Source organism: Polyodon spathula, chromosome 8 (assembly GCF_017654505.1).
Source record: "Polyodon spathula isolate WHYD16114869_AA chromosome 8, ASM1765450v1, whole genome shotgun sequence".
Classification (NCBI taxonomy): domain Eukaryota; kingdom Metazoa; phylum Chordata; class Actinopteri; order Acipenseriformes; family Polyodontidae; genus Polyodon; species Polyodon spathula.
Window position 1 is genome coordinate 7554075 of NC_054541.1, and position 27972 is coordinate 7582046.

A 27972-nucleotide genomic window follows, 5' to 3' on the forward strand; every position below is an offset into this window, starting at 1 on the left:
ATGAATGTTTCTATGTTGATCAAATGCAAACTCATGGAGATGGAAGAACACGTCGTTTTTCGTGTTACAATTTCACTAGACCGTAACATAAATGAAACGTCCAATTACGCGACGCCACTAGTGGTTTTGTTGCCAACAATGTAGCACTGATTAATGATGTGGTTATTGACTCATGTTGACAAATATTATGTTAGCCTTGTGTTAGTTGGTTTAAATTTGACAGGTTTAATGCAATTCTGTACTACCAAGACCCCAGCCCCCGCTCCAGTGAAAGTAAAGCGTCAATCTACACGTATCACGTCACAAGGAGGAGGGGGGGGCGAACATACGGAGAAGGGAGAGTAAAACCGGTGGCAGACAAGCAAAGCGGTAAGAATACTGGTTTTATTTATAATAAAAATAACTAAATATATCTGCTGTTCTTTTACTGTACCGACTAGTGAAGCTGATGTTGGATCGATGTTGTTTTTTTAGTGGCAACGCATAAAAAAAAAAAAAAATAAAAAAAAAAAAAAATGCATATGGTATTGTTTAGGCAATGACAAAAAAACTGTCACATAGCGCACGGTTTTATTCATTTTACCACTGCTGTTTGGAAAAGGACATTTGTTTTCAACTTGCAGGAGAAGACACACTGTAAAGCGGAAAACGTGTAGGGGACCGGTTGTTGTTGTTGTTGTTGTGGTTTTTTTTTTTTTTTTTTTAAATATCATTATTTGCATGTTGTGTGTGGTTTTTTTTTTTTTTTTTTAATATAGCTAAGATGCGAATGGTCTGAGTTGGGAATATTTAATTATTCAAATGTCAGTGCAGACATGCCCGTGGTGTGTGAATGAGGGCTTTGTCGAGGTACATTAGGGTATTTTATGATTCAGACCCCCTCACACGTTTTAGAAGTAGACCATAGGTTGGCTAGTAGCCATCTTGCGAGTTGCCAAAACAAACAAAAACACGTTTGCTTTGGCCAGCCGACTGTTTTTTTTTTTTTTTTGTTTGTTTTTTACCCATGCTTGTTTTTAATTCTGTCGCATCCTGGGTTTAGTTGGGATTATGATTGATTAGAATATTTTTCTCCGGTTGTTTACATGGTTGTTTACATCATTGTTTTTACTCGCTCTTGTTTTCTTTATACTTTTTAAACTTTCCCGGGAGTTTCACGTTTTTCTCTCTCTCTGTCGTAAGCGTAGGAGTTTGGCGGTAAAAGTATTAGAGCATGCGCTTTGTTTTTTGGGGGAAAAAAACAGGGCTTGGTTATGTGCATGCTCTATACACTGTGATCTATTTAATTATAAACAGTATATCTTACCTTGATTTGTGTATATTGCGTGCATTAGCCGGGGTGGTTTGCGCACCTCTCTTCATGCTTGGTTGCAACACCCGAAACTGTTATCTCCAGAGTTGCCGGCTCTTGCCCTGGCTATGAAATGACAAAATGTGCAGTCGCATAAACTTGAGGTTTATGAAAGGCAACCGGATACTTTAAAATAAGTTGGCGCTAATTAAGCGAGTTTTTATAAGGAAGCTGTGCTTACAGATTCGTTGCAATAAAAACCAAACAGCGCTGTATTGAGTAAAGTTATGATCAAAACGTATTCTTATTTTTAAAGACTTAAAATACAGTGTAAAAATATGCACAATGGGGGCTATGTTCTTACAAGATACCGTCATTGCAATACACTTTACCCTTTGTACATTGTAAAAATGTAGATGTAATGGCATTCCTTAGGGTATCAGGTATGCCGTATTTGCCATACGAGGTATTGCACCGATATATACCAGTACTATTGCCGCGTGTGAATATCGCCATAGCAACGAGACGCTAAATAGATAAGCCGAATAGCACTCGTACTGGCGATCTGCTGTGAAAAAACAAGTCCTCGAGGCTGCTGAAGAAAAATGCATTTGTTGCCATTGTCTTCTATGGGGTATTATATATATATATATATATATATATATATATATATATATATATATATATATATATATATATATATATATATATGCCTATGATTCTCTTGGCAGGGGTAATAAATTAGCAGGCTTGTTTACTGCATTGCTATATTAGCATTGACACTTTATACAGTTTTTAAGTAAATACACATTTAAAAATGCTGAGGTGTTGTTGAATCTGCAGCAAGTGGCAAGTCATGGTTTATGCTCAATCACCCTTTATTTATTTTATCCATACATTGCACTGCACTTAAATAAAGCGACCAATAGAGGGAGCAAAGGGTGAAGTGGAGCAAACCCTGATATGAAAATGCTGAGAAAGCTTCAGTCCAATAAGAGCGGGCCTGCCCTCACGTGATAGTGAGGCGGGAGTCGTGCTGGTTTTATGAACAGTTTGTACTTTTGCAGTGTTCATTCTGCACAAGGGCAAACGTTTCAGGATTTTATATTTGTTTTGTTTTTTTGGAAAAGTGGTCTGTTATATATTACGGTGTAACGATTGATGTATTTAATAAAAAATAATAAATGAGGGTGTACGCCTCCAGTCACAGGAATGGGAAAGATACTTGGAATCTATGAATCTACTTTAACCTGATTTCCTGTTTAAACACCATTCCACTCCAGTTTGTTTTACAATATTTACAGTGGTTTGCTTAAATATACAGTTCATATATATAAACGTTTAACATATTTAGTAAATTAGACTCGCAAATAAAACAATGTACGTGACATATTTTGTATATACCAGTATCATAACGGGATTAAAAAAAAAAAAGTTTAAATGTTTTAAGAAGCGCCAGTAACTGTAAAATCAACTTCAGCAAGTGACAGCTGAACGATTAAGAAACTGTACTAAAGTACTGCGCTGTGCTAAAGTGAGCACAGCATTAACAATATTTAAGGTACGTTGAAAACGACTTATGTTCAGTTTTCAGGTCGCCAACAATTACATGTAGGTGAATGGAGTTTTCATTATTGTGCCTTTACATGTTATAAGTTTATGGTTCCCTGGCTTCATATAAACATTTCTGAAAAAACGGTTATGCAAGCATGTTAACACTTAAGAACAATAATGATAACCGATTTTTCAGCAGTGTACACTTAAACGGAAGTTTCACTTAAGCGGATTGCTGATTCCCAATCCTTACATAAATTATTACTTCACCATACTTGCCAACATTTGGAAACTGTTCATATGCAAAAAACACTATCAATCATATAATAGGCGTATCCCCCCAACTCAACACCACACGACCACCATGACAGTAAAAAATAGACATAATGAAGTGTTCTTCCCTTTGCATAAGTTAGTGATCAGCCGCACGAAGAGCACAACGTGTGGTTTTCACTAACTACTGTGCAGAATAAATGATTCCCTTTCAAATTTGAAGATGGCCACCAAACATTGTTATGGGATACACTCCTGCCTATTTGTAGGTGTCACTGAGGTCTTTCTATCAAAGCTGCCGATAGGCCCTCTCCCCTCGGTGACCCCCTTGGTCCCACCTCCCCAGGGTACTTAACCGTCACGCAGGGGGAGGATTATTCTTTTTCGCTTCTCACATTGTAAGGTAAGACCTCTGTGTTGCATTGAGCCCTGTCTTCTTATAAAAAGTGCTGCGTAAGCTACTGCTAGTTCCCCTGCACTTTGTGCTGAAAGCTGGCATCGCTGCTTTCCCAGAATCAGTAGTTTAAAAATTCGTAGCCTTCTTACTCTATTTCTGACTATCAGCACCTGCTCGCTCCGCATGTCAGGCTGCTTCTCTCTGTCTGTCTGTCTTAGTACGGTTAGTATTATTGTTAAGAACTGTGTGTGTTTTTCACCCTTTCTTGCTTTGGAGAGCATTATTACTCCACGGGACCGAGCTTGCCATGTCCCTGTAGTCCGCGTCCCCATGCATGCGCAGAGTACTAGCCACTCTGCGGCTGCTTCAGCCGGGCCAGCCATATAGTCCTCACCGAGGCTTCCCTCGTTGTTGGGTTGAGACGTAAGCGGGCTGCGCGGGCCTTCACCTCTGGTGTAGGTTGCTCAATCTACAGACAGTGTGCTCTCCCCCATCTGTCCTGTAATATTTAACTGTTTTTTGTATTTTAAAAACTGTTTTTATTACTGTGTGTGTAAGTCAATCGCCTGCCACGGCTTCTGCCCTGTCCACCAGTTGTACGCTACGCACTGCTCAGGTGTGTGACCACTCGGTCAGGGTAGGCACCGTGCCTAGCTGCCCCGGTGTTTTTAATACTGTGGTGTATAAGACTCTGCCTGTGCTACTTCGCTACCACGGTGGGAACGGTGCCAACTGTCGCTCTACCTATGTAGGTTAGTGCGCCAGTGTGGCATGGTACTCAGTGCACGCGGTGCCTGGCGCTGCACGGTACTCGGTGCATCTCTGCACGCAGTACCCGGTGGACGCGGTGCATATATCGGTGTGCGCGGTGTTTATTGTTGCACGGTACTCGGTGCTCTTAAACCCTGTGCCATGAGGCGCACACAGTGTTTAGAGCGCACAGTGGTTTTCAACCCGCTGCTGTGACGGGCAGGGCTGGCTTACATGCCTGCGAGGCCTGTGGGACCAAAATCCCACAGGAGGACAGACACAGCATCTGCGCGCGGTGCCTAGGCCCCGATCATGCCACCTCAGCCCTGAAAGATGCCTGCGACATCTGCGCGGCTTTTTAGCCCTGTATGCTTGCGAGCCGCCTGGAAAGAGTTGCATGGGGGCTTTCTTCGTCCCCTGCAGCGGGCCTCTCCCACTCACGCCTCCCGACGCAGTCACAGAGCACCTCCGGGGAGATCCCCTGTGCTCAGCCGCCCATTTCGACCCGCAGCTGTTCCCCGTCGACTCCGGCTAGACGGGTGAAGAAGTCCCGGCAGGCGCGGGACATCATGAATGTGAAAGTCCAGATCGGTCGGATCATGGAGCTTTTAGAGAGGCAGGCCCCACCGGCTTTGGCTATGGACCCCCTTGTGGCGTCCCCCATCCGAGCCGGTCGCAGTCTCTGTGCCGCCCTCTGACCCCTCAGGGGGGAGTGCAGTGCGACCGGATCGACAGGGCGCTCTGCTTGGATGAGGATGCACTTTCTGTCGCTGCCTCTTGGGAGGAGTCCGCTTTCCCTCCGGATATGGAGGTTGAGGCAGAGCACGAAATCCAGGCTGATAGGGCCCCTAGTTTCGAGGCCGCCACTGGCAGGGTCCATGCCCGCGCTTTTTGGGTGTGCGGCGGCGTACCTGCAGGTCCCCTGGACAGCACAGACAGAGCCACACCGTTCCATCTTTCGACCGCATGGTGTGGCTCCCTGAGCTCAACCCTTCCCAGCTTTCCACAATTTCAAGGTGCGTTCTTCTTGGAAACACTCAGCTACAGCGCCAGCACAATTGAGACATGGTTCTTCTCTGGCCTCGCTGGAAGGGGCAGATAAGCTGGGCCTGGCTGGGTTTCCCCCTGTGGACGCCACCATTGCAGCCTTGGTTAAGGCTCCACCGGTGGGAGGTATGCCCAAGGACCCCATGTGCCCGAATCTGCAGTGCAGGATCACAGAGATGCACCTCCGAAGAGATTATGCGGCGGGAGCCCAAAGTACCCGCCTAGCGAACACGTCCAGCAAACTCACTGCATACCTGGACGTAATTTTGCATGACGGCCCACTACCTGAGCCGGTGGCCACGAAGCTGCTATTACTGTCGCACACTTTGCTCCTAATCTGGAGGGCCTAGTGGTCGCTTGCAGACAGCTGTGGCTGTCGCAGGCATGGGTGCTTGATGCTGATAAGGCTGTGCTATTTGACGCGCCCATATCACCAGGCCACACCTTCGGCCCAGCAGTGGAGGAGATCCTACAGCAAAGCCTTAGGGAACGCGAGGCGTCGAGGCAGGTAGCCGCGTTGCTTCCTCCCCCCGCTCCAGCGTGGGTAAGGTTGAGCCGCTGGCACTCTGCAGACGCGTACAGTCACCCGGACGGTGCCAGTTCCCACAGCCCCGCCAGGTGACCTTAGGCACCGCCTACAGGCCTTATGTGAGACGAGAGGCAGGACCCTCCTTCAGCGACGTGGCCATAGCCAGCCCACACAGCAACAACCCAGATGGCGGTTCCAGGGTTTGCGCCCTAGACAACCGCTAGTCCCGCCCCAACAGAGCCCCTGAAGGCTGGCAGCCTCAGACCCAATTCACGGCACATCAGCTGCACTACTGGCGTGCTTGCACCTCCGACGTGTGGGTGCTCTCAACCGTACAATACGGTTACACGCTTCAGTTTCGTTTGGGACCCCCTCCTTTTGGCTGTGTCATGACTACGTTCGTGATGGACCCGCTTCAGGCCGAAGTGGCAGCCTTGCTGGGCAAGCACGCCATTCACCAGTTTTACTCAAGATACTTTCTGGTACCAAAGCGGGACGGTGGCTTTTGCCCCATCCTGGACTTTCGATTTCTAAAACAGAAGGGGTTCCACATGCTGACTCATCGTCGCATACTCCAGTCTGTCCGGCCGGGCGACTGGTTCACCACGGTGAACTTACGGGACGCGTATTTTCACGTTCCCATTCGTCCACAGCACAGGAAATACCTCTGCTTCGCCTTTCAGGGCAACGCATGTGTTTTCCATGCTGCCGTTCTGTCCCCGGGGTTGCATCGCCTAGCCTTCAGGCTTCTGATTTTGGCCCAACAGAACCTATTGTCCCTTCGGGCATCGGAGTGGCTGCTCCACCCTCAGGTGGTGGAGCTCATTTGGAAACGTTTTGGGAAGGCGCAGGTTGATTTCTTTGCCTTGGCAGAGACGACACACTGCCCCCTATGGTACTTCCTCCACCGCTGCCGCGGTCAACTCGGCATCGACGCCCTAGCCCCCATATGGCCCTGTGAAAGAAATACAATGAGTTCTGGTTTTAAATCTCTCTACCTGTGAGGGTGCTAAATAGAGAAAGGAAAAGTATCTGGATGGGCTGGTCTGACAGTTCGTTTCCGAGGTCGGGAAGTCGGTCAGCCTGGATGGAAGTGAGGCTCTGTTGCAGGAACGTATTGACCCGGAAGGTAAACGAGGTAGCAGCCGCAAGCAATAGATGCAGCGGGAATTGTTTACCAAGGGATCATGCGGGGTAGCATAAAAGGAACCAGAGAAACGTTAATCTTTTCCTTCGCTTGTGTTGTATACAAAAACCTGAAAGGACTGAGAGCTGCAGTAGGAACTGCCAAATAATATTCGTGAGTGTTTGTTTGTTTTGAGTGTTAGTAATTGTCTTGTTTATTGAATCACCAGACGGCTAAACACGTTCCGGAACCGTCGCTTTTGGGCCAGCACAAGCCGGAAGTGCACTGCACGAACTGTCACCTAATAGCCTGTTATCACCAACCACAAGCACTAATACACACACCCGGAACTGGTGACCGTGTTTTAGTATTATGGGGCAGATAACGTTTATTGTTTGGGACTGTAAACCTGTTTTTTTGGCACCGCGCATTACACATTGTCGTGGGTATGCTGCAGAATGCTAGGGTGCATTCCACTAGGTCACTCTATACCTATAAGTAGAAATGTTGGTCATGATCCAATTTCCTGTCCCATGCCTGCCATCTTCCAGTTTCTCCAAGATCTGCCTGAGGCTGGTAGATCACCTTCCACTCTGAAGGTTTACCTAGCAGGTATTTCTGCTTGCCATACCCCCGTTGACTCAGTGTCCCTGGGCGCACATTTTTGGCTACCTGGTTTCTCCAAGGCACTCGGCGATTGCACCCTCCTAGGAGGGACACTCTCCCCGAATGGAGCCTTGAGATTGTACTGGAGGCTCTCACACAGGCCCTGTTTGAACCTATTTACTCCATCGAGTTGAAGCACCTGTCCATGAAGATAGCCTTCCTCTTGGCTATCACCTCCGCAAAGCTGGTTAGTGAGCTGCAGGCTCTGTCTGTGCATAGCTCCTGTATGTGTATTTGGGATGATGGTAGCAGAGTGTCACTGCATGCAAACCCTGCTTTTCTCCCCAAGGTGGTTACAGCCTTCCATGTGAATCAGGCCATGGAACTGGAGTCCTTTCACCCTCCACCGTTTGCGATGGAGGAGGATAAGAAGTTGAACCTTCTCTGCCCGGTTCCGGCATTGAGATGTTATGTAGATAGGACAAGCGCACTGCGTCAGTCTGACCAGCTCTTCATTTGCCATGGAATACGGACTCTGGGACAGCCCCTCTTGAAGCAGCGGCTGTTGCATTGGATTGCGGACACAGTCTCGACTGCATATGATAGTGCTGGCTTACCCCCACCTGGGCAGATAGCTTCACATTGGCTGAAATTTGTGATTAGTGATTCGGCTAGCTGGGCTACCCCGCATACCTTTGCCAGGTTCTACCGCCTGAATGTGGTAGATCCCGTGTTACCCTCTGTGGGCACTAGGGTCCTCGAGGTTGCACGCTCACGCCGCTGACCTTGGTCAGGCAGGACTTTGCGTCCATCATATGCTGCCGTTCTTTCTTCCCTCGCGACGGCTCTGGTACACGTTTCCTGTAACTATTTGGAGGCCATCTTCGAATTGAAAGAGAAGATGGCCATCAGCCGCGAGGTTGCTTCGGTCAACATCATGGTTTTGTCGTAAAAGAGAGTGATCCTCCCCTGCGTGACGGTTAAGTACCCTCGAGAGGCGGGATCGGGTGGGTCACTGAGGGGAGGGGGCCTACCGGCAGCTTTGATAGAAAGACCTCAGTGACACCTACCACTAGGCAGGGGTGTATCCCATAATGATGTTTGCTGGTGTCATGGAAATTCTAATAAAGGAAGAGAGACTGCGAGTTCCAAACACACAGGCCTTTATTTCTTAAGTTTGCAAACTGTGAACACTCTCAACACACAGGGTGCTAGACAATCATCGAGTAGTGTTCCAACATACAGAGTTGGATCAGTTTCTTATATACCTTAAAACTATCAGTAAGGCAGAAGGCTAGCCAATGATGATTCAGATATTAGCGTATAAGGGAAACAATTTATAACTATGCATACGTGGTATATAGCTAAGCAAGCAAATAACAGAATGGCTGTTTTGTGTGTATAGTTAAAAAAAACACGTCTGGCTCATCCTATTATCCATCGTCTCACAGCTGCAGCTGCAATGTAGGCAAAACTTTATCTTAAGCAAAGCGTACAAGGTTATGGGAGCAAGATTACAGTACTCTTCCATGGCAGGCAAAACTTTATCTTAAGCAAAGCATACAAGGTTATGCGAGCAAGGTGCCATGTACTTTTCCACGCTGAGCAAATCCAATTTTTCTATAATATTTCTCTTGCACTGACCATCGTCTCTTTCAGGGAACCAGGTTTACAGTAGGTAAACTAACATTTTTCTTTATGGGTAAATGTGGGGACTTTCTTCCTATGCATCGGGACGCGGGGCATTTGCTAGGAAATCGGGACTGTCTTGACCATATAGGGACAGTTGGCAAGAATGCTTTACTGTTAACAGAATGCATTATGCTACATAAGTTAACTGAACTTCAGGAACCATCACATATTTAAATGCACAATAAAGTAAACAGCATTCATCTATCTGTAATTTTAGGCTCTTGAAAACTGAACAGAAATCGTTATAGACTGTGAGTGGAGGTAAGTACAGCCCTGCGCGGTCCCGTCCAGTCCCGCAAAACCCACTCCCACTCCCACATTTGTTTGGATTTTTATCCTGCTCCCACCTGCAAAAACCTTGACAACAGAGACATATTTATATACTGATTCTGAGCCCAAATGCAAATATCTTCCCCATGCTACTAAAAAAAAAAACCCAACAAAACAAAAAACTACAGCGTGACCGGTTGTTTAATCATTTTTCAACCGTTTAACAAATGGGACCCAGACAGAATTTTTAGGTTTTATCAAGCAGGCACTAAGAGTAAAACAATCTTGCGTAAACCATGTAACTTATACCTGTTACATAAGGAGTGTCATTGTTTACTCAAAACTCCACAAAACAAAGAAACAGTTCTTAAAACCAGTGAACATAGCCAAAACGGCTGTCAATATTTACTCATTTTTAAACAAATGTATCCCAGATGTTTGACTTGCCATGTTTCTTCTTCTCGACTCTTTACTCCATTTTTTAAAAATTAAAACTTCCAAGTCCTCAGGTTTTAGATCAGTCTTTTTGCAAAAACACTCACAGCAAGCTGTATGTGATGCGTATGTGATGTCACAGAACAACGAAACCTGTGATCCTCTGACTTGACCCGGATTCAAAGCTTGGGCGCTAAACACCTGTACGAAAGAGAAGCTCAAACAAAAGAATTTCCTGATTAGTCTACTCTTGGCAAACAGATGAGAGATTTAGTCTCTACCCGCAATCTGAAGTTTGTTCCACAGTCTCACCTGCTGTAGGACTCCAGTGAGAAGTTTGCTCTGTGGTTGCAAATAAATTACATTTTGGTGTGGAAGATAGCGTTTTTGCATTAACCGCCATGGTTGTGACCGTCAGTATGGTGGCCTAGCCTGCTGTGGTCACGTGACTGCAACCCCTCAATACCAGGGTACAGTAAGATGTTTCAGAGAACACAGGAACTTGAGTTGTACTTGTAGAAGCACAAAGGTTTGTGGTTGTGACCTTTGCTCACACATTCCCCATTCCCAACACGAAAACACATCTCTTCATATTAATGGGACTGTGGCAGGCTGGCGAGTGGATAGAGGCCCAGAGACAGTCTGAAGTTCAAAAAAAATAACTATTTTATTATAAATAACACAAAATAAGTGCACAAGGGCAAAATAAAGGGATTTAAACACACACAAAAAAAAAAAACAGTACAAAAAACAAACTTACAAAAATAAAGGTTTCTAGGCTGGGCAATGCCATCACTGGATGTAGAATTCACAAATCACAAAAACCCACAAACACCAACCTGCTTCCTCAGCTCCCTCTTCCCAAATGAGAAGCAGAGGCCTCCTTTTATGTCAGGTGGCTGGGCGCTGATTGATTGTTAATTAACCTAATCAACTAATCAACCCCAGCCACCTGAACATCATAAACCCAGGCAGGTAGGGGAAATTAACCCCATCCCTGCCAATTTAAAAAGGGCAGAGCGTTGCTCTGCCACAGGGACATTTCCCCCAAACTACCCAGCAGGTAAATGAAATAAAGTAGGTGTTCAGGTGTACAGGATTTGACATTTTTAGACGAAAATGATCAGTAGATATCATTTTGCAGAAAAAAAGGAAAGCTTGTAACCACCATATATGGAAAGCTGTATATTCAATGTATTGTTGAGTGCCAAAACCAGACTAATTGTTTAATCAGATGAAGTAAAGATTGCTATACAAATTTTAAGTACCCACCATGACGGTATTATATAGACCCCAATGCCACTCGGAGCTCTTTTTTTTGTAATTTAAATGTTTAGTTTTTTGTCCTTGCAGGTTGTGGAAGATGGCAGTAAACGTTCGCCTCACCTCAGACTCTGCCGATAAATACAACCGTTATGAGTTACTGGCATGGGTGAATGAATCTCTACAAACAGAGTTTTCAAAAGTTGAGCAGCTTTGTTCAGGTAAAGGAAATACTACTAGCAAAGGAATGTCTTACCAATTTGTTTTGAAATTAGCTTGTGTGGTTTGAGCATAAAAAGATTGGCCCATGCCCTCTCCATGTTATGTGTTTATTTTTTATTTTTTTCTCTCTAGATGTTGCTGCCGGTAAAAGTGATCTTTATTTTTCCTCACCTAGGTGCGGCGTTCTGTCAGTTGATGGACTTGCTTTTCCCTGGTTCTGTGTGTTTGAAGAAGGTGAAGTTTCAGGCCCGAGAAGATATTGAGTTCTTCCATAATTACAAACTGTTAAACGCAAGCTTTCTGAAGTTGGGTGTGACCAAGGTAGGTATCAAATATTTATGTTCATTAATACACACATTCATCGCTACTAAAATTGATTTGTACTTTGTTCTGTTATACCTGTTTGTAGCTTTCCCATGTAACCGTCATCTTTGACAACAGTGCAACTTCTAAATCCATACCTTGGCTTTGTGTATGTTACTAAACATGTTTGTTTTTGCAACATTTTTTTTTCTTTCTTTTCATAGTCTGTACCTGTGGACGATTTGGTAAAAGGAACATTTCAAGAGAACTTCACTTTTACAAAGTGGTTCAAGAAATTCTTTGATGCTAACTACGAGGGTCATGCTTATGATGCTTTAGTGGCTCGCGAAGGGCAAGAGATTCTCCCTGTGCAAACGAACGCCTCATCGCTTAGAGATAGGCAGTTGAAGAACAAAGCATATGCACGTAAGACTATTAATTTATTCCTAATACCCACCCGAGTGTCTAGTCAGGCAGAGTTTAATGAGATCCTTCAGTTGAGTAGAGAATTGTTTCACGGTTGATGTGAAGCAAGCAGTTGAAATGTAATAGGGGAAAATCAGAAAATAAAATATATTAGAGATCTCTAGTTTATTTAAATGTTTTCTCATACGTTTGATAAATTTAAGGTTAATTGTGGGCGTGTGTAGTTTGATTGGTGGTCACTCAAATTATATATATTTTTTTTTTCTTTCGCTTTACATTTATCTTCTAGAGGTAAAAGTGAAACGTGAAGACTCAGATCCTGAAGATGAATCGTTTAACAAGAAAAGGAAACCTCAGAATTCGTACAACCACTTCTGGCAAGAGTGTTTTGACTGGGTTAGCCCGGGTAATCTAGGAGAAATGTATGCTTATTGTGACATCTGTGAAATCAATTTAACTATAAACCATGGTGGAAAGAATGATTTAAAGCGACATGGTGAATCAAAGAAACATCGGAAAAATGCCCAAAAAAAAAAAAGAACATGTGAAGTTAAAAAGACTAACAGCAACTTGGAGCGAAGTTTGCTTGATTCCTTTCCCTGTGGGTATGGCACTTTGAAATTCATTGAGAAATACTGCAGGGATCTGGAAGTTATTAAGAACATGTGCAATGGTGGAAAGGTTTCGCGCATCGTGGCACGCTATGTGATGGGACTAAAATATCCAAAGGATATAACTGACATTTGTTGTCAAACTCCATATTGTATTTATTTGTACCAGAACGTAGATTTGGGAGATGCGGAGAGAGCTAATGTCATATTGGTGGGTTTTTTCAATGAAACAGTTGGGAAAAGTGTGATTCGATTTTTTGACGTTACGCAATGCACAGCAGAGAGTGTACAGGCAGCGTTTGACTCCTTTGTAGAGTCACTTAAGAAATTTGATATCCCAATTCGCAATCTTGCTGCTTTCTATTCGGAGGGTGGAGCTTCTGCTGATGATACCTTTCTTTCCAGGCTAAAAGAAATGAGCCCTAATGTTGTTAATATGGGAAGCCTTTGCCATATGGTAGACTGTGCCAGCAAGTCTGGAGTTGCTGCAATGTCCACTCTTGTGGATGAACTTGTGTTGGATATTCGGAATCATTTCTTATCCTCTTCCAAAACCAGCCAGAAATTAAAGGAGCTTTTTGTGAACGTGGAACCTTTTGATTCAGCCCGACCTGCATCGGCACAATGCCTTGTGCTCAGCAAAATTGTCAATAAGATGTTGGAGGCATGGCCTGATCTCATTAAGTACTTTCAGTCTCGCACCCTCAAGGGTGACAAAATCCGGTTAATCTGCGAAAGGCTGGAAAACCACAAGGTCAGAGTGACGTTCTTGTTTTTGAAACACGCACTGCAACCTCTGTGTGCCTTCAGCCTCAAGCTGCAGAATCAGGAAAGCCTTCTCCCACTGCTGCTGAAGGACTTGAGCGGAACGCTGCGGGCGTATGCTGGCAGGCTGCTGCTCCCAGAGGCTACAGTTAAACTGCTCAAGAGTCAGGATCTCAAACTCCTGAACAAGGCAGAGAATGTACTGCCGCACAATGAGCTGTGCGTCGGACCAGAAGCTGAGAAGTACCTGACGGAACACGAGGATGACCTTGGAGCTGCCGTGTTCTTTAAAGACGCTGCATTGTTCTATTCTGCTGTGATAATGCAGATGCTTCAGAGACTTCCATTGAATGATAGCTCCCTGAGAAATATCTCCACTCTGTTGAATCCCACCTGCAAATTGAAAATCACTGGGAAAATGGTTGTAGACCTCGCTTCCCAGCTTGGAGTGTGCAGCAGCTCGGAAGAAACTAGCCAACTCAATGATGAGTTTCTAGAATATCAGCTGTCAGAAAGTGATACAGGGGCCAGTCCGTCCTGTTTGTCTACGCAACAGTACTGGAGTAATGTGTTAAAATCGTCTTTCTCTGGCTCTGGAGGACAGCTGTCAGTTTTCCAAAGACTGATACTGACTTTGTTATGCCTACCGCACCCTGCTTTAAAAGCAGAGATAGCCTTCAGTAAGGTAAGAGCGGGGGAAAAAATGAAAACTGTTTTTCAGTCCCAAACATAAGCCATATAAAAGCTTGACTTCACTTGAAATTAAGTAACATGTAATGAATTTGCCACAAAAAGTTCTCTTTGGCGCCAATCAGGTTTCTAATGATGTTCTCAGAAGTATTTATTAATATATGCATTGAAGTGCAGTTTTTTTTTTGGAATTGTATTTTCGTCTTGCAGGCAGTTGAGAACGGAGACGCGTCACTCATTGATGACAGCTTCTCTCACAGTCAGTGGGAAGACACCACAGACCTGGACCTCACTAACGGGACTGAAGACAGCTTCCATTCCGCTGAAGAGCCGTCCTCGCCACCGCGCCCCAAACAGAACGGGGAGACCAGCTCCACAGGCAAGGCAAAAGGAGCAATCTGCTATTCAGGCTTAGGGAGGCTGTTGATGAAGAACAGGGTTTGCTGTGTTGAAAATGTGCGGATTATCCTACTCGGCAAGCATTTACTCTGCCTTATTTCAAGAGTTCTGTATGACATGTCAAGAAGTGTGTTTTTATTTATGTTATCAATATAACATTCTTTAAATAACTCATGAGAGAAAGCATTGTGAATAGAGTCTGGTGTTAAAATGATGAAAAAAGGTAGTTCTTTAAAACAGTAAATTGGAAAAGGAGAATGGAGAATTTATTTATAGGCTTGGATTACATATGCAGTTTAATCTGATTTGAAATTGACTTGGTGTGTACAGTGTGCTTCAGAAAGTTTAGGGCACCATTGTGAGACCACGTGCATACTGAAAGGCACGCTATTTTGTGATCAAGAAATACACTGCTTGACATCTTTGTGAAAAGCAGTGCTGACATGTTTGGCAATACATATTTCTGATTGTAGGCTCTATTCCATTCATTATAGGTGTGATTTCAATGAAACATCCCTCAAAACATCAACGATTCAGTGTTCGCTGAAGAATGTTTCATATAGATCTGCAGTGCTTGGAGACAAATATGAATATGTGTATCACAATACCACTGTTCATGTTGAAGAGTGAATTATGTGTTTCAGGGATAGAAATAAGACTCCCTAGCATAGCAGTTTAATCCATTCCTGGTGTCAAAATGAAACTAGTAAGACATTCCCGTGCTTGTTACCTATACACTGGGGCTAATCAAGCACGTAAACTGTAGTAGGAGTTTTGTTTTTATTGCTTTTGTGGAATACATCATCTGGTGGGTAAAATGGTAAATTCCAACGCCACCAAATACACTAACTCTGGTTTCAGCTAACCAAAAAGTGTCTCCACCGTCAAAATAGAATCAATTCAAGGTCCAGTCTGGGTTGCTGTAAACCTTATTTGTGTGGCCTATTGCAGTATCAAGGGCAATGAATATTGAGCCAGTAAAGGAAACATTTTACAAGAGAAGTGTGTCATTGGTGGTGAAGGATACCTTCTATGGTATAAATACTATGTATTTGTGTGCTGGGAAGACAACAGAACTTGGCTTTAACAAACTAACTCATTGAGGGGTAGACAATGATAATCCTAAAATCCTGTTCTTTTTAGGTTACGTACAAAAAAAAAAAAAAAAATCTGGCAACCTGGGCTGGTACTCCGCAGAATTTGTACCATTTTTGTTTTTTTATTTCTTTTTATTTGCAGATGTGGTTGAACTTTCCCGGATGAAGCAGTGTGTTGTACTGGTGGAAAAGAAGATAAAGTGTAAGGGAGAAATCAGAGATTATACCCTGCTTTCTAAACAAAACGTGCATTTGTATCTGTGGCTGCACCCTTAACAGCGATTCTTTTTCTTAAATACAGTAGAACCTGTCATATCCGATCCTGTAAGACACGATACAAATGGAAACTGGTCTGTGTAGTATACATGCTGTACATTGCTGTTTTAGACACTTTACCTGCTTTGCCTCAGTTTCGTTAATTTGTAACGCCCAGACGTTAATAAAGCAACTACAATGTTGTATAAAAATTCCCTCTGAGATATGATATTTACACATGTCCGATGGACCCCGGGAACACATTGTAGCGGTTATGGTAGGTTCTACTGTAAAGAGGTGAAGGACTTGCACTAAGATGGCAAACTATCTATTTGGGTACAGTTCTATACCTATTTATGGGAAACAAACAAACCTGGGAATGATCCAGGACAAGCTTGCAAATTGATATTTCAATTTTTTTTTTTCTTTTTTTTGCAATGTGATTTTGGGCTTGCACTGTTTTGGTTTGCAGGACTTTTGTTTTGGCATGGCTGGAGGGATTGTGGTTAGCTGCTGTGCATCTATTGGCTTGGCTAACGGTATGAATGCACTGTACTGGGTTATTGTATAAAACCCAACATCTTATTTTTTTGGTGGTGGTAAGAAATGCGCATGAACGTTAAGCAATTTGTTTTAGGTAAAAGGTTCCAAATGAAGACGAAGGCTCAAATTCCATTTCTGTGTAGTAGAATTTTATATTCATGGATCAATATATATATTTTTCCTTTATTTCCCTTTTCAGATACTGACAATGTCATTATCCAGTCTAACCAAAAAACAGCAAAAAGCAGCTCTGATGTGGGAGATGAGAGTTTTTGGGATAACTCTTTTAAAGAGGTATTTTAAAACTAACATCAAGGGTGTATAAAGTAGTAGTTTTAAGTTGTCCAACTCTCATGTGTCGATGATACTGTGCTTAGAATCATGTTCAGATCTCGCTGTGGACATCATTAGAAGTCATTGTTTTCATCTCCCATGCATGCTTTGAAGTAGAAAGCAGTATCCCAATGCATCACATGGAAAACTAACACAAAAAGGGCCCTACCCCAGTTAGGCTGCATCTAATAATTCCCTCTTTGTCTGGTATTATTGCTGCTTTTTAAGCAGAGGCTTGAGTTTGGGTTTTTGTTTCCCTAGGGGGTGCCCAGGGGAATATATGGGTGGGATTCAAGTCTCCGACAGAAACCCCCTGCTCGCAAAATATATCAGGCAGGTGCGAATTCCTGGGAAAAACCAAAGACTGACAACTGCAGTCCAAGCACAAAAAAGAATTTAAGCACCTCTCTGGTACGTACCTATGGTTATAACTGTAGCAAGTGTGGTATGGTACAAGAGACACGCTCACTCTTTTAACCAGCTGCTCTGTTGATGTGTACCTATTCCACTGCTGTGTTCACCCCTCCTAGGTTCCAACAGGACTGCTATGTACCTATTCCACAGGACAGTGTTGCTTAGATTACTGTTTGCCTTGCCGGTTGAATATTGTATTAGAACAAGCATATTCCTGTATAAATCTTGATCAGTTTCAATTTCCTAATCCCAATTAATTGAATAAGAGAAACTTTTGTTCTGTGGTGCTTTGCTTTTTTTTTTATTTTTATTTTTTTTAAATCAATCTTCACTGTATGCTAGCAGGTTGGTTTGTTAAACTTTTACTGGTAGGTTTTACAGGACCTTTTAGATGTAAAAGTGCTTAAGGAGTGTGTGTTTACAAACTGCTCTTTACAAGGAGCTACATCTCCACAGTGTAAACACTGTTTTCTCAAGAGCTGTGTCTGCACTGGGAGAAGTTGGTGGATATACTATTGTGGAGATGCCTTGATGTACCCTACTGAGCTGAGGACCTATAAAATCTAGAGCATATTACTGGGGCAACCAATTCTGGTGGGTGTTGCTGAAACTGGAATGGAATAGTTGCAGGCTGTATGTTTCTCTCCCTTTTTTATACTGCATTTAGTTAGATCCACTGTAATCGAGCACAGCTGATTGTGTGTTGCAATTCCAATTTGGTTTGATTGTCTCACATTTGGAAAGCGTTTACCCGGCAATTACACAACGGTACAAGTCTTCTACTTCAGAGCTTTTGAGCGAATGGAAATACGGTGCAAGGTGAAAGGAACTGGACTCAACTCTAAAGCAAGGGATCCATTCCAGTTCTCTGGTCCTCCTCGCTGCTTTGATTATTTTTATATTCCTCGTTATAGGTTTTTTGTTTTATTTATTTATAATTTTTACTTTTTTTTCTTCATTTTTTTTTAAGTTTATTAAGTTTTTTTTAAAACAGGAGAATAAGAGTAAGATGGCTATCTGCACCTCTACGCCAAGAAAGGCAGCCAAGAAGTCATTTCCATACACGGTAAATCAATTCCAACCACACCGCACAGCACTGTCTCTTCCTTGCGTGATTCTTATATCACCTGTGTTGAGGGCATTCTGGAAAGTAGCGCGCGAGTTTCCTCCCAGCAGACTCCAGAACAATTCATAAATGCCATCAAAATCAAACCTGCTTGCTTTGCATCATTCTCGTGTTGCATTGATCTGGAGGAGCCAACCTTTTCCACCTGCCCACGTTTCTCCAATTTTAACCCTTTTTTTGTGCCATCTTTTGTTTTACAACCTTCAACCAGTAGTATGGTAGTTTTAATCCTATGACTTACTAGTGTGTCCTCGTCCTAACAATGTCTCTGTCTTTACCTGCCTCTAGGATGGGAAAGGGTTCAGAGTTGGCGAGCTCATCTGGGGGAAGGTGAAGGGCTTCTCCTGGTGGCCAGGCCTTGTGGCTGGCTGGCCATATAAGCAGGCTCCTGTCTCCATGAGGAGGGTTGAGTGGTTCGGAGATGGCATGTATTCAGAGGTGGGTGTGTCACAGTTACATTGACATGTACATACCGAATGGTTTCCTCTCAAAGTGCTGCTAAGAATGCTGTTTCGTCTTTCAGATCTACACAGAGATGTTACTCCCCTTTGCAGCTTTCTCAGAGTGTTTTTCTAACACTTCCTACGTCGATCTGCCCGCTTATAAGGATGCGATTTTCCAGTCGCTTGAGGTAAAGCAAAGAGTAAAACATTTTCAGCTATACATTGAAGCAGTGGGCAAAGTTTAAACTAACAGCTTAACTAATGGTTGATTTTGATAATCTGATATACTCTGCCAGGGTAAACAGCTGGGTTTTACAAGAGCATTTTACAGCACTGATGAAAACCGCTATTTGTAAAGGTAATCCCAGGATCATCACATGGGGTTGATGTAATCAACCGTGATCTCACCAGCGCTGTAAAATGTCCCTCTTAAATCCAGCTGAGGCTTATCCCAACAGGGTATAGGTTTATCAAATTCAACCCTAAGTGAGCTAGACAAACATGGCTAGTGCCTTGGTCCGTATAACCTGTAAAAGTGGTATTGGGAAAACAAAGAACTGATTAGTCACAAATTATTTAGAGAAGTGCTGTGTCAGGTTTTTCTTTTTACAACTTACAAACAAACAATGTGTTTGTGCAGAAAGCCGCAGAGAGATCTGGGAAGACATTTCCTCCCTGTAAGAAGGACGAGCAGCACAAACTCATGCTCGAGTGGGCATTCAAAGGGTTTCAACCAGCAGGAGCCGAGGGCCTGAAACCACCTGAAATTACAGGTAAGAGAAACAGCCTTCCAATTGCGATGAAACTTGGTACGGACATTCCATCAACTCTTGAGTGTATCCAAATCGTGCTGAGCGGAGCTAACAAAGGCAACATCTTTAAGAACCGGTTCCATTGGATTTCAAGGATTGCATGTACATTTATTACAAGAAGTTATGACAACAGTTTAGTGTTGCTTAAACAATTAAATGTCTTGCTTGTGTTGCAAAACCTTCAGGGTCAGACCCGCTATTGAAATAAATGCCCTTTTGAGGCCTGTTTTTCATGTAGGCGTTCTTGATTTTGTATGTGTATTTTTTTTTTTTTTTTTTTTTTTTTTTACTTCAGAACCAGCAGTAGTCATAAAGGAAGACCCTATGGAGATCGCTATTGGAGATTATCAGCCCCCTGTGAAGAAGCATAAATACTACAGTAAAAACAAAGGCACAGCTGAGCAGAACTACACCAGAGGTGAGGAGTGGAGCCTGGGAGTCATTCTGCTCTCTGTTTGCCTGGGAAGAGACTTACTGTTCTTCAGATGGCTTCTTTTTTATTTAATGGTAATAGGTTGTTTTTGTCTTTACCAGAACAAATGGTCCAAGAAGTTTTGCAAAAAGGAAAAAATTTAGAAGGTAAGTTTGTGCCTGATCTAAGTGGAGCAGTCGGCAGATACTTAAAAATGTACAGAAGGGGGTGTTTTGAGTTTAAAATATATATTGCGAAAACTTGCATGTTCGACAACCTATTACATTTTTTTCTAAAATTGAAAAAACCTTCAATTTAGTGCATGATTTTTTTTTTTCTAGATTTCTGTCTGTCTTGTGGGACCGTGAGAATCGAGATATTTCATCCCCTGTTTGAAGGAAGTCTGTGCCTGAAGTGCAAGGTAGGCTAGCGATCAGTTACGCCATTTCACTATACAGATCTACACTGAGAAATGTTCCATGCCATAGGATAACTTTTGTGGGATTCCCATGTGCAGTAACATTAGATTATATGTTCGTTTGATGTAGTTTTTTTGATGGCCTAAAAAACAAATTAATGTAACTGAAACATTTATAATGAAGTATGTGAATAGGACAGAAAGGAATAGTGTACTCGTTTCAATTACAACTGCTCGTTATAACGAAGTTCCATGTAGAGTGGTCATTATCATACCAGTAACTTTAAAATCTTGAAACTCTTAAAAGTGCGATGCAACTTAGCAATCCTGTTCAAAACCTAGCTTAAACACCTACAAATGATGAAAATGCCTCCATGTACAAAGACATCATTACATGCTAGATCGCTGAATATGTCTTTCATTAAGTGCTAGTCAGTGCATCCAGATATCCAGCAGGGAATGACATCTGCTTCTGCAATTAATGCTTAACTGTAAAATGTTCCATTTTGTGTTTCTTTGCCACTTGCAGCTAATCATTTTTATTACATTTTTTCCGGGCAGGATAATTTCTGTGAAACATTATACCGTTACGATGAGGATGGGTACCAGTCATACTGTACGGTGTGTTGTGCTGGCCAAGAGGTCATTCTTTGTGGAAATTCCAGTTGCTGTCGGTGAGTAACCCTGTAACATCTTGGAGATTCACTCTGGGCTCCATGTCCTGGTGTGGGTTTAGTGTATTTAACAAAAAAAAAAAAAACCCTGCAAAGTTTCAGGGTTAAACTCACCCAGTCCTAGTGTTCAGCACTGCACTCAATGACATATGTTATTTTTAGGAATAGAAGGCTGTGTGGTCCAGTGTTGTTCTAAGTGACTCTGCAGCTGATGCATAGTTCACACACCCTAGTCTCGTATCTTGTAAAACGCTTTGTGATAGTGGTCTACTATGAAAAGCCTATATAAAAAATAAAGATTATTATTATTATTAGTTATAACTCTTAATGGTGAACAGACTGGGGTGAGAGTTATTGAGGATACGATGAGCAGTGCACTCCCTTCATAGCAGATTTAGCTATAGTCTGATTGTTCAAATTTCTGCCACCTGGTCATTTTAATATTCTACCTAATCAAGGGGAGTTTTAAAACCCAGGACTAAGTGTAGCACTTGTGTGAGTTCTAAAACTGAAATCATCTTTGGAACCAGGAAGTTCCTTTTCCTGTATAGTATTTCAAGTCTTGTGAGCTTTCTGTGTTCCTCAGGTGCTACTGCATTGACTGCCTGGATTTCCTGGTGGGTCCAGGGACATTTGAGAAAGTGAAGGAAGTAGAGCCCTGGCATTGCTACATGTGTCTGCCTTCCAAGCGCTACGGACTCCTGAAGCAGAGGCCCAACTGGAGCGTTAAAGTTCAGGAGTTCTTTGTGAATACCAGCGCCATGGAATTTGTAAGTGCCAACCCTCTCTTGGTGCTTTTTTTATAATGATACATTTCACTTACATATGGTAGAAATCATTTTAATATGTAACCTGACTGAAGTTCGAGCTGCTTATTTAAATTCCTCAAAATTCAAATGCCTAGCATCCCTGACAATAGATTGTTACCTGCCTGGCCTTGAATCTGACTGGTTGATTTACTTGTACATATTCTAAGATGACACATGTTTAGTTTAAGATGATGTGTCTTCCTGATTTACAGGAACCCCACAGAGTGTACCCATCTATCCCTGCAGATCAGAGGCGACCCATTAAAGTCTTGTCTCTCTTTGATGGCATTGCCACGGGTAGGATTTGTGTGGTTTTTATTTTTTACATTTTTTTTTTTTGTTTGTTTCTTGTTTTGGAATAAGTTTATTTATTTATTTTTCTTTTCTTTTCTCTCGTGCATTTTTCAGTGAATGTGTATTTATTTATTTATGTATTCATTCTTTCTTTCCCAGGATATTTAGTCTTAAAGGATCTGGGCTTCAAGATAGACCGGTACATTGCATCTGAAATCTGTGAAGACTCTATCGCAGTTGGCCATATCAAACATGAAGGAAAAATTGAACATGTGGATGATGTCCGAACCATTACGAAAAAACATGTATGTAAAAAAACAACAAAACAAAAAAAAACCTTTATCAGCCAAAATCTGTACTTACAACAGCATATCAGCTACTCGACATCCTCACACCGCAGTTGTGTGTTTACCTACTCAATTTGAAACCGTGGGTGCAGCTGTATTTAACTTTTTTTTATCTTTCTAGATAGCGGAGTGGGGTCCCTTTGACCTGTTGATTGGGGGAAGCCCCTGTAATGACCTCTCAATTGTCAATCCAGCAAGGAAAGGCCTGTTTGGTAAGATAATCTCTGTGTGCACCCTGTTTAAATGTAACCCGTTCTGAAAAGTTACCGCATGTTCGTTCGTTCGTTCATTTGTTCTTTCTTTCTATCTTTCTATTTTTCTGTTCTAGAGGGCACAGGAAGACTGTTCTTCGAATATTATCGTTTGCTGAACATGCTTAAACCGAAGGAAGGAGACTCCCGACCTTTCTTCTGGCTGTTTGAGAACGTGGTGGCCATGGGTGTCCGGGACAAACAGGATATTTGTCGCTTCCTGGAGGTACTAGATCTTTTTGAGATTTACCGTAATCCTTTCATTTGATGCCCTTTTATAATATAATTGAAGTTATTCCTGTGAATAAAGTTATTGCAGACTAAGGATGACCTGACTTTGGTTCTAATTTGTCTCAACAAACATTATTTCCAGTGCAACCCTGTGTTGATCGATGCAGTCAAAGTGAGTCCAGCACATAGAGCAAGAAACTTCTGGGGTAACATACCTGGAATGAACAGGTAAGCGAGACCTACTTATTGACGTATTATACACTCTTACAACAGAAGTAAATGCTTTTAAGTTTACCATCGTACTTCTGTATTTGAGCTGTAGACTTGTGTTGTTCCTGTATATCATAAAGTATTGTTTTTGCCTCTCCTTCAGGCCACTTGCTACTTCTTTGAATGATAAAGTTGAACTTCAAGCCTGCCTAGAACATGGCAGAATAGCAAAGGTAAACTACTAAGCTTCGTACTGTTTTGCATTTGGTTTGTGTTCAAACACTGATGCATAGTGTTCTAAATTAGATTTGCAGTATTAACTACTGGGGGAACAAACTAAAAGCAATAGACTTACTAAATGTGGATTGTAGATTCCACCAGAACATGTTTGATACCATTACATAAAAAATATACTCTTATAAATGCTTAGTGAACTTTCTTAAATAACTCTGTAAACCAAGCATTCGGTATGAAAAAAATTCAATTTGCTGAATTTATATAGCTAAATATTTGAATTTTCTCCTTTTTTTTTTTTTTTTTTTTTTTTTTTTTTGTTCCTCAGTTTAAAAAAGTCCGTACTATCACAACACGTCCAAACTCCATTAAACAGGGCAAACAAGAGCTGCTTCCTGTTATCATGAATGGAAAAGAGGATAACCTGTGGTGTACAGAGCTGGAAAGGTAACCATCGTGCAATTGTGTTTATTTACACCTAGAGGTGAAACATATCCTTTTGTGTTCATGAAATACAATACTTCATGCCAAATGCACTGTGTTTTATCTGTCAGCAAATGACTCATAAAGGAGAAATGCATGTTAGTGCGTGCTCCATCAGTGTATGCTGTTTGTCCTAAATACAGTGCTCCCTCGCTATAAGGCTCTCTGTTGTAACGCGCCTCGGATAACATACAATTGTGATTCATGCAATATTTCTACAGTAAATACAATACCGGTATTCAAACTGTAAACAACTTCTCAGTCTAACTTCCGCCTCAGCGCACTAGCATAGACTTTGATTTCTTTCGACGTGACCCGTGAAACCTGGTGTCTGTAGGAATAAAGAGCTCCTCGTAAGAGTAAATTTTTTATTGGTTCATTAGAGGATTATAAATCGTATCTCCCTTTTGATACAGTATCTGAACTAAAGAAAAGCTGCACTGGCACTTTGTAACACAGACATCTTATTTAGCATTCATTTTATAAAATAACCAAGTAATAGCCCTAATATTTATCTTTCCTATTGTATTTACTTTTTTGCTGTGAGAGGAGCTGTGGCTTACTCTGGGAGACTTGATACTTCAGCTTCACTTCAGCCCCACTCCGACAGCCAAACCTGGGACGAACCCATTCCCTTTTCCACTTTAACGACCTGCTCTCCTTCTCGCACTTGGTTTGAAGTCTGTCACCGTTTAGCCAGGCTATATATAGTTTAAAAACTGCTAATTAGGGGGCTCCTGTGTGGCGCATCCAGTAAAGGCACTCCGCGTGGAGTGCAGGATGCACTCTTTAGCCTGGAGATCACATTTCTTTTCATTTCCAACAGAATCTTCGGCTTTCCCAAGCACTACACAGATGTATACAACATGGGACGCGGGGCTCGTCAGAAGGTTCTTGGAAGGTCGTGGAGTGTCCCTGTGATCCGCCACTTGTTCGCACCCCTCAAAGACTACTTTGCCTGTGAATAACAACGATAACAATGCAAATAAGAAGACCTCACACTTCAAGACAGTATTTAAGGTTCCAGCAAGGAGAAACCAACCACAAGGCAGGCACAGAGACTACAGTGCTAGCGGTTGGGGGTGCACACCCACTGCGTCTTTAATATTACAGGAGGGCATTCTTTTATGCTACCATCAGCTACTACCAGTTACATGTAACTTTTTAAAATATACATTGTTTTACTCAGGATTTTTTAAAGGTCATTTTTAAGGTTGTCAAACTTAGTAGTCCTGTTTTTACAAGTAGTAATTATACTTTCGTTTTTTAAATACATCTCAGGTTTAATGCGCCACTTGCAGCATAATGTAACTGTTTCTGTTTTAATCAGAAGGCTTGGTATTTTTACCGTTTCACAAGCATGGTCAATTACAGCCTACCTCAAAGCTTTCCTGTGCAATGCTCTGTGCCTGTCTTTAGATTGGAATTGTATTCAGTGCCAGCAAATGTTGGTTAAAATTGGCTGGGATCTGCATGATCCCAATTGGGTATCATCCAAACTGTTCACTTTGGAGCATAGGGGTTTTCTTGTTTTTTTTAATTTAATAATGGTTATGTTTTATTATTGTATAAACATGGGAATGCCTTTTTCAGGCACGGGAGATCAGACAGTTTAGCAAGGCTTCTAGAAAACTGATGCCTTCTGTACTTCATAGTGAATGTGTTATCTGCCTACCCCAGGATGGGCTGTTACGTATCTCTTATTACTCTGACTGGGCTTAAAGGGCTTTTGTCTTCGATGGTGATCACAGAATAATCAATAATGCCTTTATATCTGTTTTTTTTTTATATATTTTTTCGTTTTTTTTTTTTTTTTTTGCAAAATAATTGATACGACATCAAAATTGTAGGATTTAAGTTGAAGGGATACTCTTTATATGTTTTATATCTGATTCATTGTTTAATGTCTTCCCATTTTAATATCTTGCTATTTTGTGTTCCTTGCCATACTCCATATAGTGTTTTGTGATTAGATTGAACCACTTCTGAAAGCTGGATTTCTTAAGCGAGGTGGTTTGACATGTCTACTAGCAGGTGTGCAACTATCCTTTCTGTCCCCCCTGCGACTGTAGCTATTAGTTGCATGACCCTATTGGTTATTTAAAAAAACTGCATCTCAGAAATTCACCTTGTTAGAAGTGCTGTAAGTTTTTGTCTGATAAATTCCATTATCTGAACAGTATTTCATTTTAATGTCAGTGTTACGTGAGGATTTAATCTTCGCGGAGGAGAAAACCTGGTTGAGGGCTGATCTCTTGTGTGAGGAAGTTCTGAGTTTGATTTCCCCCAGCACGGCCATTCTGGCATTGATTGTGTAGGAGTTGCTAAATGGAAATTGAAAAGCCAGTGGAAATGATGTGTGTATTCCTGAAGGAAACCTATTTTAAAGAGTAATTTTTACTCCAGCTGGGAATACAGTGGCTTGCGAAAGTATTGACCACCCTTGGCATTTTTCCTATTTTGTTGCCTTACAACCTGGAATTAAAATGGATTTTTATTTGGATTTCATGTAATGGACATACACAAAATAGTCCAAATTGGTGAAGTGAAATGAAAAAAATAACTTGTTTAAAAAAATTCTAAAAAATAAATAACGGCAAAGTGGTGCGTGCATATGTATTCACCCCCTTTGCTATTAAGCCTCTAAATAAGATCTGGTGCAACCAGTTACCTTCAGAAGTCACATAATTAAATAAAGTCCACCTGTGTGCAATCTAAGTGTCACATGATCTGTCACATGATCTCAGTATATATACACCTGTTCTGAAAGGCCCCAGAGTCTGCAACACCACTAAGCAAGGGGCACCACCAAGCAAGCGGCACCATGAAGACCAAGGAGCTCTCCAAACAGGTCAGGGACAAAGTTGTGGAGAAGTACAGATCAGGGTTGGGTTATAAAAAAATATCCGAAACTTTGAACATCCCACGGAGCACCATTAAAGCCATTATTAAAAAATGGAAAGAATATGGCACCACAATAAACCTGGCAAGAGAGGGCCGTCCTCCAAAACTCACGGACCAGGCAAGGAGGGCATTAATCAGAGAGGCAACAAAGAGACCAAAGATAACCCTGAAGGAGCTGCAAAGTTCCACAGCGGAGATTGGAGTATCTGTCCATAGGACCACTTTAAGCTGTACACTCCACAGAGCTGGGCTTTACGGAAGAGTGGCCAGAAAAAAGCCATTGCTTAAAGAAAAAAATAAGCAAACACGTTTGGTATTCGCCAAAAGGCATGTGGGAGACTCCCCAAACATATGGAAGAAGGTACTCTGGTCAGATGAGACGAAAATTGAGCTTTTTGGCCATCAAGGAAAACGCTATGTCTGGCGCAAACCCAACACCTCTCATCACGCCGAGAACACCATCCCCACAGTGAAGCATGGCGATGGCAGCATCATGCTGTGGGGATGTTTTTCATCGGTAGGGACTGGGAAACTGGTCAGAATTGAAGGAGTGATGGATGGCGCTAAATACAGGGAAATTCTTGAGGGAAACCTGTTTCAGTCTTCCATAGATTTGAGACTGGGACGGAGATTCACCTTCCAGCAGGACAATGACCCTAAGCACACTGCTAAAGCAACACTCAAGTGGTTTAAGGGGAAACATTTAAATGTCTTGGAATGGCCTAGTCAAAGCCCAGACCTCAATCCAATTGAGAATCTGTGGTATGACTTAAAGATTGCTGTACACCAGCGGAACCCATCCAACTTGAAGGAGCTGGAGCAGTTTTGCCTTGAAGAATGGGAAAAAATCCCAGTGGCTAGATGTGCCAAGCTTATAGATACATACCCCAAGAGACTTGCAGCTGTAATTGCTGCAAAAGGTGGCTCTACAAAGTATTGACTTTGGGGGGGGGGGTGAATACTTATGCACGCTCAAGTTTTCTGTTTTTTGTCTTATTTCTTGTTTGTTTCACAATAAAAAATATTTTGGATC

At 42.2% G+C, this 27972-nt stretch overlaps 1 protein-coding gene across 1 annotated transcript; it reads left to right on the forward strand.

Annotated features, from left to right (window-relative positions):
* Positions 1-302: 302 nt before the first annotated feature.
* Positions 303-26508, forward strand: LOC121320170 (DNA (cytosine-5)-methyltransferase 3A-like). The gene is made up of 25 exons (XM_041258426.1): positions 303-369; positions 11324-11454; positions 11631-11776; positions 11983-12184; positions 12474-14245; positions 14461-14629; positions 15889-15948; positions 16744-16838; positions 17139-17288; positions 18706-18855; positions 18941-19048; positions 19501-19633; positions 19968-20090; positions 20207-20251; positions 20426-20505; positions 21064-21176; positions 21763-21946; positions 22198-22282; positions 22439-22584; positions 22748-22838; positions 22955-23103; positions 23251-23336; positions 23482-23551; positions 23881-23999; positions 24862-26508. Exons 2-25 carry the CDS (start codon positions 11334-11336, stop codon positions 25001-25003), a joined length of 4539 nt encoding a protein of 1512 aa, XP_041114360.1. The 5' UTR covers positions 303-369; positions 11324-11333; the 3' UTR covers positions 25004-26508.
* Positions 26509-27972: the final 1464 nt, after the last annotated feature.